Source organism: Ursus arctos, unplaced genomic scaffold, assembly GCF_023065955.2.
Source record: "Ursus arctos isolate Adak ecotype North America unplaced genomic scaffold, UrsArc2.0 scaffold_13, whole genome shotgun sequence".
In the NCBI taxonomy this organism is placed as follows: domain Eukaryota; kingdom Metazoa; phylum Chordata; class Mammalia; order Carnivora; family Ursidae; genus Ursus; species Ursus arctos.
In genome coordinates, this window is record NW_026622797.1 from 9,472,366 (window position 1) to 9,487,083 (window position 14,718).

The window sequence follows — 14,718 nt, forward strand, 5'->3', positions numbered from 1 at the left end:
AAACTGATAGGCTAGTTTTGGGGCAGCCGTGGGAAGATCAAACCCTTCCTATTCACACCCTCAGGTGCCATCCTCTGTCTCTTTAAAGATATTCCCCCTGTGGCTGGTCCCAGCGCACATGGAGCTGACCGGCCCTGCTGCTGTGTTCCATCCGTAATGCAAGACACGCCAGGCCAAACCAACAGCTCAGAGCATTTAAGAACTCGGAATCCAACACTTAAAAACCCTTTGGCGTTTGTAATGATAAAATACTAGAAAAAAATGTCACCAGTAGGTGAATGGGTAAATTCCATGGATATATTTAGTGGAATACTGGACAGCAATTACAAGGGAATGAGCCAGGTCTGTAACACTGACATGATCGTATCTCAAAGACATTAAGTGACAAAAAAGCAAGTTGCAGGATGGCATTGTTTACGGGGATTTAGATGACAAAATACTAAGGCTGCCTCTTTGCCATTTTCATCGATGAGGTCGTTCATGATATGAGCAATTACAGTACTAACATGGACTCGTCCTTGGGGGTGGGGACACAGCTACTGGTCACACTGTTCTTCCTTCTTTCCTCTATCTCACACGCGTGCACGCACGCACTCTGAGGGGGACTGCACGTCCGTTCTCTGCAGGGAGCAGCAGACGCCGCTTTCCCCAGCCCAGGAGAACGTGCCCGCGGCAGCGAGGGCCATACCTGTGATCAGACGCTTGTAGTTCTGCTCGGCCGTAATATTTGAGGGCACCAGGAGACCAGGAATGTCTGACGGTGCTGTCGGCTTCTACGTCGTTGTCAAGAAGGTTGAGTTCTCCAGCTACTCAAGAGATCCACACACAACACAAAACGGTATCAACATATGGGAACGCCGACTGAGGAATCTTACGACGGGGACCTGCGGCACAGACACCTGTCTCGGACTCACTTGCTCTAACCTGCCAGGCCGGAAGCCATGCCGAGCTGGCTTGGGGGTCTGGGGTAGCTAATCTATGTAATCTATGGCTGCCCACTTCCTCCCCCGTGGACAACCTGAGCGGGAATGCAGACGTGGCTGGGGGGCCACAGGAACACAGGAAGTCTGCAGCCCTTTATGTAGGCAAAGCCGAGGCTAAGGACATCACAGCATCCTGTCTCACGGTGCCCCGGAGATGTCCACAGATGTCGAAAGACGGATCTGAACCACGTGATTCCCTGGCTTTGAAATCTCTGCATCCGTCTTGCCAGGAAAGAGGAGCTGTTTTACCTCCAGGTGTTCTAAATCAACCGCCCTTCCTAGTTAGCCATCACTAACGATGCAAAACGTACTCGACAACTAATTGAGAAAAAAACTCTTCTTTCCTGCGTCTGGCTCATGGTCGATATGGAGTCGGAGCTTTCAGCAGGTAAGAGGTCCGTTGAACGAAACGCGCGGGACACAGTGCATCCGTGTGAGAGGGAGAGGGAGTCACTGGAGAGGAAGAGCCGAGGCTTGTCTCCTTGCTGTCCACCCAGAGCAGAAGGCAGACGGCGTGGGGTTGGGGGGACAGCCGCGAGCCAGGGACGGGGAGAGCCGGGGGGGCGCTCCCCAAAGCACAACTTCCAAAGTTTAGGGGCTACCAACCGGAATGACCTTCCTGTAGTTTCGCGTTATCAAGAAAGTTGTTATTTACACAAACGGCACTGTGTCGAATAAAAGCGACTGACGTCTCCACTATGCTACCGATCGTTCACCCTCCACCAGCTCTGAATGCGCACACGTCTCACGCACCTGTCCTGTCAAAAGAGTGCCTCTTCCTCCACCACAGGACCCTGTCTGTCCAGGCAGGGGTGCGGCATTTGTCACTCGTGTCATACGCAGCTGAGCCAACGTCATACTTGTAGGTAGGTCCAAAATTAATGGCGCCTTCGTGAAAGTCTTTAAAAATCTATTGGGAGAAAAGACCAAGACAACCTTAGTTCTAGATTCTGTACATCAGATGCAAAAACAAAAAACAAAAAAGCACATTCCGGAGTGCTCCAGTCCTAAAAAGATACAGACGCAACATTACAGTTGCAAATACGTTTAAAACTGAACACGTGTGTGCTATTTCATTAGCAAAAGAGCGCTGATTATTCATTCCACTGACTCACACACCACGCCGGGCTCTCCCACCCACCTCGGGTACCCAATGCACCACTGTCCGCTGGTCAGTGCCCGGGACACAGTGGAAGGCACGAGGCGAGGACTCCAGGTGCCCATCCGCTCAGCGCCAGACCTAGTGCAACACCCGGCCAGGCCCGACAAGGCCTCCGTTCATATTTGCTCACTAAATGAGTTGGGTAAATAGAAGCACAGAACTGAAACTGAACTCTGTTTCTGTTTGGCTCTGGATCCAGACCCAGTGCCGTGAGAAGACCCTGGAACAGACCTCACTACTGCTCTCCATGCATCCGTGGAAGGGTGTGGACAACACTGGTAGGAGGAAGAAAGAAAAACCTGTTCTAGAGAGGTGTGGTGTGGTTACTTTCCCATCTGGCCACCCCTCGGCAATCCACGTCCGTGGCAGGGCTGAGCGGGGAGTGAAGAGAAAACCGCGAAGAATGCCTGAATATCGCTGTAGGACAGACCTTAGCTCCCCCAGCTCTGCACACGGGACCAGCCGCATTTTTAAAAAGGTAAATGGAGTGTGGTTGTGCTTCTGTCGTATAAGCCCCCCTACAAAGCTAACAGGCACAAAAACGAGCAGACGTAGTAGCTGGAAAAGATAACCTTTGGGTCATCCGGAAGCTGGCCAGGGTGACCTTGAAAAACTGAGGACAGATCCCATATTTAAATCTTTCCTATCACGTCATGGCCTAAGGAGTCACTAAAAAACTGCACATGGGGGACCCCTTGGTGGCTCAGTTGGTTCCGCATCTGACTCTCGGTTGCCGCTCGGGTCATGATCTCACAGGTCATGAGATCAAGTCCCGTGTCAGGCTCCATGCTCAGTGGGAAGTCTGCTTGAGATTTTCTCCCTCTCCCTCTGCCCCCCCCACTCGTGCTGTGCCTAAAATGAACAAATAAATCTTAGAAAAACTGCACATGGGTCTATAGGCGATAAAACATGAGCTCTGTAGCTTGATAGACACAGACTGCATCATGGCTGTGTACTGACTGTGTGACCTTGGACTCATTTGACCTGGGGCCTCAGTTTTCTTACCTATAAAATGGGTATAATACCTAATTTGTAGGATGGTCTAGAGGATTATCCACATCGATTGGTATATAAAGTATATTAAATATTGTTAGAATGTGTGAGTGTGCTCACCAATGAGAAACAGAGATCTCACCAAAACAGTACTCGGTGGAGTGTGAGTCGGTGCTTGAGTGTATGTAAGTACGGCAGGCCCTACGAGGCTGGCCATGCAGACGCGTGGCCCTTCCAAGCAGCTCTGACTCCAGGGGAGCACACCTACTGACTCAAGAACCCGACTTACTTTCCCACTTGATTTCTGTAGCTGCAGCTGATCAAATTCCAGAAGTTTCTTCCAGTCTTGGCGTTTCACAAAATAGAAGACTTCCTCATAAGTGAGATCAATGCGGTAGTTGAAATCGCCACACCAAAACACGTAATCGTGAGAAAAAATGTTTCTTCCCTGTTCAAGAAAATCAGTCATTTCGGCCCATCTTGCAAAGGAGGTGGGGGAGGGGGAGGGAAACTCACGACACAGACGATACGGACGTGTTTTTTCTTAAAATGTTACTTAACAGAAGACTTCCTTCCTTACTCTTTCCTTAATCCCGTACACCTACTGGGGAGCTTTTACGTGGGTTCCCTCATTTTAAATGACAGTGTTTTTGAGTGGTTTGGAAAGCTCATGTCTAACTGGGAAGCACAACTGTCCATCTTCACTGCGCCCGCCCCGGCTCTGAGATCGGGCTGTGCTCCTGCTTTCATTACGTCTACATGCAAAGACGAGTTGCCCAAACACTCAGTGTTATGAGGATCAGGCTTAAGCACATAAAAATGCTCATAACATGCAACTTTGTAAAATGTCATGGATTTTATCCATTTTCATTCTGTGACCCTCTGTCCCATTCTTCCCTCCCCCGCCCTGTCTAGCCCAGCCTGAGCCCGTGGTCCCCCAGAGCAGCCCCGGAGAGCGCGGGATCCTTGCCCTTCCTTCCCTGCCATGAATCATAGGGCCAACGACAGCAGCCACAACACATCACCCCTAATACCTGTCTACCTGTGCTGGGCTCCATTCTGGGGGCGCACTGCCCAGACAGCAATCCTGTGAAGCACGCACTATTGGCTCTCTTTTAGATAAAAATAAAAAGTTCAAAAGAACTTGCTAGGGGCGCGTGGGTGGCACAGCGGTTAAGCGTCTGCCTTTGGCTCAGGGCATGATCCCGGCGTTATGGGATCGAGCCCCACATCAGGCTCCGCTATGAGCCTGTTTCTTCCTCTCCCACTCCCCCTGCTTGTGTTCCCTCTCTCGCTGGCTATCTCTGTCAAATAAATAAATAAAATCTTAAAAAAAAAAAAAGAACTTGCTAAAGTTACACCACTGATGCATCACAAAGGCGACATCTGAACTCAGATCTGCCTAACGCCAAAATCTGCTTCTACTATCCTCATGCGGCATTTCCACTCCCTGCAGCCCACAACAGTAATGTGGACAGAAGATTAACATGATCACAACCAAATCAATGCGTGTGTAGAACACTGCAGCTCAGAACTTGCTGCAGTGATGGAAATGTTTTCCATCCCTGCTGTCCAAACAGGAGCCACCAGCCACAAGCAGCCACGGAGTGGCCATCAAGAAACGTGGCCAGTGTAACCAAGGAACTTTTTGTTTTATTTAATTTTAATTAATTTAGATTTAAATACCTGCCTGTGGCTAGTGGCTAGTCTACCAGGCAACACAGGTGTAGAGTGTTAACTTATACACATTCTGTTATTGAAAAAAAAAAGCTCTATTTAAGCCCTTTGAATATTTTGAATGTGTCCGAAGTTTATTATTTCAAAATAGCACTTTAAGTGAGAGGGGCTGGACTTTTTTTTTTTTTTAACTAAATGGACACACAAAGAAACGTGCATGTCATCTATAGTCTAGAAGACTTCACATTGTAAATTTCCCAGCTCTATGTATTTCTTCTTTAATCCAAGAAATAAAAACTAGAGCAGAGATTCACTTATTAGTGAAAATGAAAGAGTTTTTGCCTTGAGTACTTGTGCAGCCCAGTAAACAGGATGTCAGGTTCACGGGATCTATCTGGGCTCACACGGAGGAGCTCCATGACCCAGCCAGCTGTGTTACAGACATGGGCAGAACATCTGGTGGAAAAAGCGGGCCTCCCCTCACTGCAGGGAGACAGGGGGCTTGCACCAGGCTGAAGCGGTGCATGCAATCATCTCTACATGAGAAGGAGAAATCTGACTCTGAGTCTGGAAAGGAGATCCGCTGGCTTTGGGATGGAAACCCCTGACACCACTAGAGGGCAGTATGGCGCACGCTATCCGCAACCTGGAGACCAGGTGGGAGGATCCAGGGCTCTTAGGTTATGAATACACCAGTTTCAAAAAACGGGTGTTCTTATCTGAGCTGCAAGGGAATGTACGTCTGAAGACCATGAGTCTTAAGAAAACCAAATCTGGTACTGTTTGGATTCAGATGTTCTTCACCAACTTGGACAAAGCACGGACAGTGAACGAGAAAATCAGAAAACGCACAAAAATGCAAAGAAAATGTAGGGTGTATATGGACATTCGGGAAATGTATAATAGAGATGGGGCACAGAACACGCCAGGGACGTCCCCTGGCCTTCGCTCTACTGTCCCAGCCCAGGTCACTTCCCCTCCCCCAGAGCCGAGACCCAAGGGCAGGGACCCTCCCGTAGTCGCACCACCCCCCAACCCCTATGCCTGGCCTCTATCAGCAGCTCAGAACACCAGGGGCGGTGCTGCACTGAGCAGGGCGCTAGCACTCCTGTGCCGGTCCCATCCCAGGCCCCCGCCCAGCCCTGCCACGGTGCTCTCACCATCGGGAAACTCAGCTTCTGGGTGATCTCCCTGTAGTCTTCGTTCCTCTCCTTCACCTGGGACTGCCCGGCTGTCAGGTGACTGCACACGAAGCAAAAGCTGGTGCTGTGGAACTGGAAGCGGATGCCCACGGCCCCTTTGTTCCCCGCCTTTCCTCCCATGCCTGTCTTCACCGTGTCAATGGCCACGTCCCTGCAACACAGAAGGCGTGGCTCCTTAGCGGCTCAGAAGGAAAAGCGAGAGCCAGCTTTGCAGCAGCGAAGAGCTGGGCCACACACGAGCGAGGCTTGCGGCTGGGAATCTGTTTAAATTACCTTTCGGGCAGCCAGGCCACCCCGTGACTGCGTGGCCGTCACCCCTGACCTCTCTCCTCTCCCTGTGGCGGGTCTGGAGGACCGGCTCCACTGCCTCAACTCTCAAGTGCCCTGCGCTCACAAAACACCCGGGAAGCTCCCACCTCCATCCCTGCTTTCTGCTCCCAAGTCCTCATCCTGGGGCCCCTGCCGCAGCTCGCAGCTCGGACTTCACCGTGCCCTGCCCCACCCCTCACGGATCTCCTGCAAACCACGGGAGGTGCCACCAGGTCAAACACGTGTTAAGAAACAGGAAGCATCTAGTTATTTGGGCTGGGCTGCATAGCCGGTTTCCGCGTAGACACCTGCTCACAGGAGAATGCCAGCTTGACCCGAGCTTGAGGCACTCAGAGGCCAACACCTGCTCCCTGAGACTACCAGCAGGCAGACAAGGTGAGGGGATAACCGGCCAAGGCATCCGAGCTAAGCCAGCTAAGGCTGGAGGAGAGGCCGGGGACCCTGGGCGGCCTCTGGGCAATCGGGAGCTCCCCAGCATCGCTCCCTCTCTCGTGGTTCATCTCTAACCTTTACCCTGACCTTACCTTTCCTGACTTTCACCCACTCACTTCGGACACCGCCCAGCTGCCAAAACAAACACTCGGGGGGACACGAGCTTAAAGATTTTTCCAAAGTCATAGGAGAGGATGATGAGTGCGGAGCACAGTCATGCTCTCCCAGCACTGCCCCCGGCATGCCTCTGGTCCTCTAAATATTCACAGGTCTTCAACCAGGAAGGGGGAAAGGTCTAGCCCGGCATGGACAGTGAGTTCAGCCTGGCGCGGGAGGAAATTCTACGGACATGAGTGAGACCAGGTAGCAGTGGGAGGTTATGAGTCATCGAGGGAAAAGGTGAGTTCTTCCCAAACCTTAAAACACACATGCATGCAGACACATGTATGCACACGCACACGCACACACACACACACGTGCACACACACACTTTCCTAAGAGGACACTCATTTGCTGAGTGTTCCTTTTCTGACATATACCAAGTGGTCACTTTAGGGGCATTACAACGGGGTGACAGTGGTAGAAGCTTTCTGCCCACACATCTTATTTAGAACTCTTTTCAAAAGAGACAAAAGAAGTGGCATTTCCCGATGAGTTACTCAGCTCTTGGTCAGAGGTTTCCTGTCTAACGCTTCATCAAGGAATCCCTTTCCTTGCACAGAATTGAGCTTGGGAAGACAACAATCACCCCTTCTGAAAGAGTCCAGCTTCCTGGCCCACGAGGTTCCCACTGTGGCTTTTTAGTCACCAGACAATATTCTATTCAGCCTGCTTTTTCCTCGGGGGGTTACATTTATCTAGAATAATGGCAAGTCCTGATTCCTGTTGCAGGAGGGGAGGAGGAAGAGGAAGTCTGAACAAAACACCAAGACGAACAACCCCGCGTCCCCCCAGATGTTCATAAACTAAATGTTCTTACCTGATGAACGGGACATGGTATGGACGTACAAAGATATACAGACAGACGCCCACCAGCTGTGCCGAAGTCAAGAGAATGTACCTATGAGAGCGTGAGATGGCTTTCTGGAGCTGCTCACCCCACATCTTCCTGTTGGTGGTACTGGAAAAGACGAGAAAGAAATGATGGTTTACAGTCTGCTGGAAATGGGCTCTCCCACTGACAAATTCTTTCAGCCCTTATTCTTTTTATAGAATAAAAAGAGGTGCCACGCTGTCCCCACTCCCATGTTAGTGCCATGCCTTCATTCCCGCAGCGCACTATCCGAGTATTTCTGTTTGTGTCATACACATCATCGCACATACCTCACCTCACCCCCACCACCTAAAACCCGACACAGCATCTTGCTCATTAAGAGCTGGTGAGATCATTTATTATTTGTTCAGAAAGTTCTTTGAAATTAAACTAGGAAAGAAAAAGTCCAGTTGACCCTATACAAAATATTAATGCAACGGTTTTCTTTCCTTTGTATCTGGCGGAGAGAGAGAAGCACCTTCTCCCCACACTTATGCTTCTCACCTTCCCCAGGAAAGGTGAATCAGCACCTTCCAGCCCGGCCCTCAGCCCACGCCCTCCAGGTGTGCAGTCGCCAGCTCAAAGCATGACTCAGAATATAGAGTAGTAACCCACCCTTCCTTCGATTTCCTTAATTTGCAAAGAAAGAGGAACCGGAGGTGCACATCTGTGTGTTGGGGGGGCAGGAGTGCCATCAGGAGTACCTACACCCCGAGGGTCACAGGGCAGTGGATGTAGAAGCAGGACGCCCCAGTGTCCTGCTCCTAGCCAGGCATCTGGCTCAGGAAAACCTCAGGTGAGTTTCAGGGTGCGATCCTGCAGCCCTCGTGCCCAGACCCTCACCTGGCATTGACGATATTCCCTGCGCTCAGTTCCACCATCTCTTCAAACCCCACGGCAAATATGTCAGCTGGGCTGTCCTCATCTAGGGGGAAAGGCGGGAGTTAGAGGAAATCAGACAGCACAAGGCCTGCATTCGTGGACACGTGGGGTGCCACATGTGCCACATTCGAGCCCAGGTGTGCTGCTGCCCAGGTGCACTCGTCCAGATGACTCAGTGAAGCTCCATGTTGATTCCCACCTTCCGTCACCTTCCCCGGTGCCCACGGCCTTTCCCGGTCTCCATCCTGGGGCACACTAGTGACCTCTCCAAACCTGTTCCTCTGTCCGCAGAAGGGATGGTAACCACCATCTCACAAGGACGTTGTGAAGCATCCATCAGAGGACGTGTGTGACATACCTGCCCCACCCAGCAGGTAGTAAGGGCACTGCCCTGTGGGTCCCTCTTCCTTCCTGGTCACTGAAGTACGCATCAGACCCAAAGGCAAGTCTCACGCTTGCCTGTGTCCCTCTGTACTTTGCACAGTGCTGGGCCCAGACCTGCCCGGTTAATGACTGACTGATGTGGTCCTGTCCCAGGGGACTGCCATCCTGGCGGCTGGAGGAGGAAGACCCTGCCCAGCTCAGGGACCGCTGAGGTCTGCTACAGGAATGTGTTTTACGGGGAGCACTGCAAGCCGAGGTGTTGCTCATCTACTCTTTCCGTGTCCCTTTAACAGGGATGCCACTGGCCGCATCTCTCCAGTGCTCCCCCCGCACCGCCACTCAGTCCCTGAGCCCTCAAGCCAGGCCGTGGTTCCCAGCGCTGCAGAAAAAGAGAGACCCCACCCTCCCTGACTCCACCAGGAAAGGCCAGGCCATCCACTTCCTTTCCTGTTGGCCTCACAGGGCAACCTAGAACTGCAAGCTTAACTGGCTTTGAGTGTCTCTTCTTTGTTTAAAGAAAAAAATACCCATTCATCTGCTCTGCTGGCAAGAGTCCCCACAACCCCTCCTTCCTCCTGGACCCTATGAGTTGCTAGTGGGGCTGCTGAGCCCGCCATCCCAATAAAATCCCCTGCAAAGTAACTGCCAGCTTGCTGTCACCACCCCCCATCCCTGCATGCAGACGCAGAGCCATTTTTCCGAAAATGGGGAGGGAAGCTCCCTCAGCTGGGGTTGTTCTCTGTTCTCAGCACGTACAGGGCCTGCCCCGGGGGCACTGTGGATGGTCACCACCGCACAGGAATCCCAGGAACACTGGACTGTGGACTCAAGCCACCCTGCGCCTCAGTACAGGGCTGTGTGTGTGTGCGCGTGCACGCGTGCAGACGGCCCATGACAGCGAGGGACGGGCTCCAGGCACTGCTCAGGGCAGCTGCTGAGATCGCGCGGTTCCTGCACGTCCACAGGCAGAGACCTGCTGGCCGCTCTCTCGCACAATCCATGGGAGCTGGAGAAGGCCGGCCCCACAGAAACGCTGACTGCAGAAAACCACTTATGCTTCAAATCCTGCATTCTGAGGCCATTCCGCCTTCCCTTGCATGGTACAAGACAAAAGGTGAAGTGCCGAATTTGGAACTACTTTGTTCTTAAAGGGCACACAAGTCCTTCGGTGACGACTTACCGCAGGTGGGCAGCCGGAGGCGTGTGGGGAGGGGGCCGGGATGGATGTTCTAGGCCAGCAGTGACATGAAATGTGTGCGGCCTCCAGCCCGGCTTCCTACAGGGACGGGGCTCTAGGGGCCCCATCCTCCTCCTCACGACAAACGCGGTGCTACTGAGCAAAACCTCACACTGTGAAACCTCTGTCCATGAAAAGAGAGACCCCCACTCCGACAACCCTTCCACACGTTTGGAAAAGAGAAGGCATCCAATAATTTTCCAGACGTGTTCTGGAAACTGGGACCACAGCCCTTTCGAAACGTCCTGAGGAGGGAGAACACCAAATACCAGATCTCAGGAGTCCCTGGCTGCGGGGAAAGGTCAAACCCAGGGCTCCCCGGAACCTGCACTTGGCGGTCAAAGCTGCTGCACTCACCCGGGGATCCCGCGAGGCCGGCGAGCTTGGGGGAGTCGAGCAGCCAGTCGGCCAGCTCGGCCGTGCCCAGGAGCTTGCTCCTGAACTGCTTGCCTCCGTTCACGTTCCAGGTCCCCGCGGCGATCCGGATCCGCTTGAAATTCGTGAACTCCGACTGGCGCTCGGCCATGGCTCTCAGGATCCTGGGAGTCACTGTGAGCAGGCAGGAGAGGGCAGGTGTGTCCGCATCGCACAGCCACCCGCACCCTCCAAAAACATGGAGGGGGCTCCCTATCGGAGACAGGGCTGCAGATCCCACAGGCTAGGGCCAGGTGTGCTCCTTGAGAAGGAGGTAAGAGGCTAAAGCCAGGGGCGCCTGGGGGGGCTCAGTAGGTAAAGCGCCTGCCTTTGGCTCAGGCCATGATCCCAGGGTCCTGGGATCGAGTCCCGCGTCAGGCTCCCTGCTCAGTGGGGAGCCTGCTTCTCCCTCTGCCTCTCCCCCTGCTTGTGCTCTGTCTCTCTCTCTCAAATGAATAAAATCTTGGAAAAAAAAAAAAAAGAGAGGGTAAAAGCCACCATAACCAGTACACTTCCCCTGGGGCATTTTTGCCACAAAATCTTGAAAACGCAGGACCAGACGTTCCTCCTTCATACGCTTTACCCGACCAGACTGCACAGGGAGTGTCCGCCTCGGCATTTCCTCCACGATCCAGTGGGGACATAAGCAAGGGGACACGGCAACCTACACCCTTTCAACACCTGTATCTAACACTTGAAATGTCTTACCCCTTCTCTGCCTTTTTTCACCCTCCATCCCTCAGGAGATGTTTCGTTTGCTTTATGTTGGACTCAAGCCTTTAAAAAAGCATTACTCTGAACCAGCTCCATCCTCTGGATATCCAAAAGATATTCCATTTTTTGGAATAGTGACTCACCTCACCTCAAAGTCACGCCTACATATCTACTTAACAAGACGCTGTGCTGCGCAGACCCTCTTGCAGCTGTGACTGAGCTGGCCTTATTTCCAGGTCGACACAAATAATCACCGTGGCCACCGGAAGCCAAGTGAGAGTCCCCCAGGGAAGAATGAAAGCAGCAAAGGGGCTGCAAAACCATGTTAAGCACGGGCAAATTAATTTTTCAAAAATTTCTTAAAGCTTACACATTCTTATAAGGAAAAATGTTGGGTTCTCCCCTTCTTGTCCACTGAGAGCTCTACAGCATTTCCAGGGTCTAGGGGATAAGATGCCATTAAAATTCCCTCAAAGAAACCTCGAGTTCATTCAGAGGTGGAAGGTAAAAACCAAAACCCCCTAAAACTCATGAACTCATAGAGAACAGAATGGGGGCTGGGGGGGCTGGGGGAGGGAAAGGTGAAGGGAGTCAAAGGTACAGTTATAAAATCAGTAAGTCCTGGAGGTGTAAGGAACAGCGGGGCCACCAGAGTTTATAATACTGGGTTGTATATTTCAAAGTTGCTAAGAGAATAGATCTTAAAGGGTCTCATCATAAAAACTTTTCTGGAACTACGTGTGGTGATGGATATTAACTAGACTTACTGTGATCATTTCACAATGTACACAAACATCGAATCATTACGTTGTGCACACAAAAGTAACATAATCTCGTATGTCCACTATAGCTCGACTAACAGGAAGAACCCTGTAGCTATTGACAGAAGCATGACAGTCTTGCCCCCTGAGAGCAGAAGGTGTCCTGATGCCCGGAGACAACCCCTCCTTCTCCCTCCTCCGGTTCTACGGGGTCCTGAGACCCTAACAAAAGGAGGCCACTGTCACGGGAGACTCCCTGGGATGAATGATATTGGGGGATGGGACCAAGAACCCACTGGGGCTGAGAAAGGGTTTCTGGCAGGAGTTAGCACTCCAAGAAGCTGACACGTAGCATAGTACAGGGACTCCGGAAGCATCTTCTGACTCTCCCCCTCCTCTTGGCTTGGAAATACACAAGAAAGTACAAGAGCGGGCTCGCACTCAAGGCCAGAAAGCCCGGGCCCCCAGGAAATACACTGATAGCTGCTACTGTATACATATTTTGTATCTTCCTCTGCCTCAATCATGCAGGACCAGGTACCATTCAACTAGAGTCCACGCCTACTGCCCAAAGGCTACCAGAGTTATTCAAACCGACCATTCCTAAGCTGTTTATCCTGCCCTGCCTTTCCTGCGGAAACCCCAGTAAAGAAACCCCAATATATCCCTGTGTGGCATGCCTTCCATGTCTAGGACCCGCAAGGATAATACATTTTTAAAACTGAGGTAAAATCGGTAGATAACATTATGTAAGTCTCAGGTGTGAGACGTTACAACTCTCCATCTGTCTGCACTACAAAAGGATCGCCACCAAAAGTCTAGTTACGGGCTATCACCATACATTTGACCCCCTCCACCCATCTGCCCACCTCCCCCCTCTCTGGTAACCACCGATCTATTTGTATGTGTAAGTTTGCTTCCGTTTTTAGATCCCACACGAGTGAAATCACATGGCATCTGTCTTTCCCCACCTGACTTACCTCACTTAGCATAATACCTTCAAGTCCGTCCAGGCTGTTGCAAACGGCAGGCTTTCATTCCTTTTCGTGGCTGAGTAGTATTCCAGTGTGTACACGCGTGTGCACGTGTGACATAAGGGTATGTGTACCTTTTTGAATCAGCGTTTTTACATTCTTCAGATAAATCCCCAGAAGTGGGGAGCTGGGTCATGTTCTGCATTTTCTGAAGGATCTCATACTGCTTTCCAGGGTGACTGTGCCAATTTACACCCCCAGAAACAGTGCACAACGACTCCCTTATCGTCACAACCCTCTCCAGTGCTTGTTGTCTTTCTGACCGGTGTGAGGTTAGATCTTGATTACATTTCGATTTGCATTCCCTAGTAATTAATGATGTTGGACATCTTCTCATGTCCAGGTGACCACCTGGAAGTCTTCTTTATAAATAGGTCTGTTCAGATCCCCTGCCCAATTTTTTAAATCCAATTGCTTGACTTTTTATTGCTGCTAGTGAGTTGTAGGAGGTCTTTACATATTTTGGATACTAACACCTTAACCAATTAGGATTTGCAAAACTCTCCCATTCAGTAGGCTGCCTTTTTTTTTTTTTTTTTTTTTTTTTTTGAGAGGGGTGAAGAGGGAGAGGGAGAGGGAGAGAGAGAATCTTAAGAAGGCTCCGCGCCCAGCATGGAGCCCAATGTGGGGCTTCATCTCACAACCCTGAGATCTTGACCTGAGCTGAAACCAAGACTCGAATGCTTAACCCTGGCCTTTTGTTCTGGTGATTTCTTTTGCTTTGCAGATGCCTTTCTGTTTGATATAACCCCCCCTGTTTATGCGTGCTTTTGTTTCCCTTGCCTTTGGAGTCAGATCCAAAAAAAAAAAACACTGCTTAGAGCAATGCTGGCGACCTTACTACCTGTGTTTCCTTCTAGAAATTTTATGGTTTCAGGTCTTACATTCAAGTCTTTAATCCATTTTGAGTTGACGTTTGTGTAAGACAGTGGTCCAGTTTTCCCAACACCATTTATTGAAGGGACTGTTTTTTGTATGTTCTTGGCTCCTTTGTCATAAATTTCCTGTCCATATATGCATCGGTTTAAATCTGGGCTCTCAATTTTGTTCCATTGTTCTGTGTGTTTTTACAGCAATACTATACTGTTTTACTATAAGTTTATAGTTTAGTTTGCAATCAGGGAGCTGGATACCTCCAGCTTTGTTCTTTTTTCTCAAGATTGCCTTGGTTATTCAGGGTCTTTTGTGATGCCATACAAATTTTAACAGTATTGTTCTAGTTCTGTGAAAAATGCCACTGGAATTTTGATAGGGATTACACTGAATCTGTACGTTATTCTGGGCAGTATGCACGTTTTAACAATATTAATTCTTCCAGTCCACTAACATAGAATATCTTTCCATTTATTTGCCTCTTTTTCAGTCTTGTTCATCAGTGTCTTATAATTTTCAGAGTACAGATCTTCCACCTCCTTGGTTAAATTTATTCCTAGGTATGTTATTCTTTTTGATGCAATTTTAAGTAGAGTGGTTTTCTTAA

At 50.5% G+C, this 14,718-nt stretch overlaps 1 protein-coding gene across 1 annotated transcript in view; it reads right to left on the minus strand.

Annotated features, from left to right (window-relative positions):
- The window catches only part of SYNJ2 (synaptojanin 2), a 98,220-nt gene that overhangs the window by 16,253 nt on the left and 67,249 nt on the right, over positions 1-14,718 (minus strand). Inside the window, 7 exon segments of the mRNA XM_026505137.4 lie at positions 689-806; positions 1,737-1,893; positions 3,428-3,586; positions 5,976-6,168; positions 7,759-7,899; positions 8,656-8,737; positions 10,673-10,864. Coding sequence (XP_026360922.3) covers positions 689-806; positions 1,737-1,893; positions 3,428-3,586; positions 5,976-6,168; positions 7,759-7,899; positions 8,656-8,737; positions 10,673-10,864 — 1,042 coding nt within the window.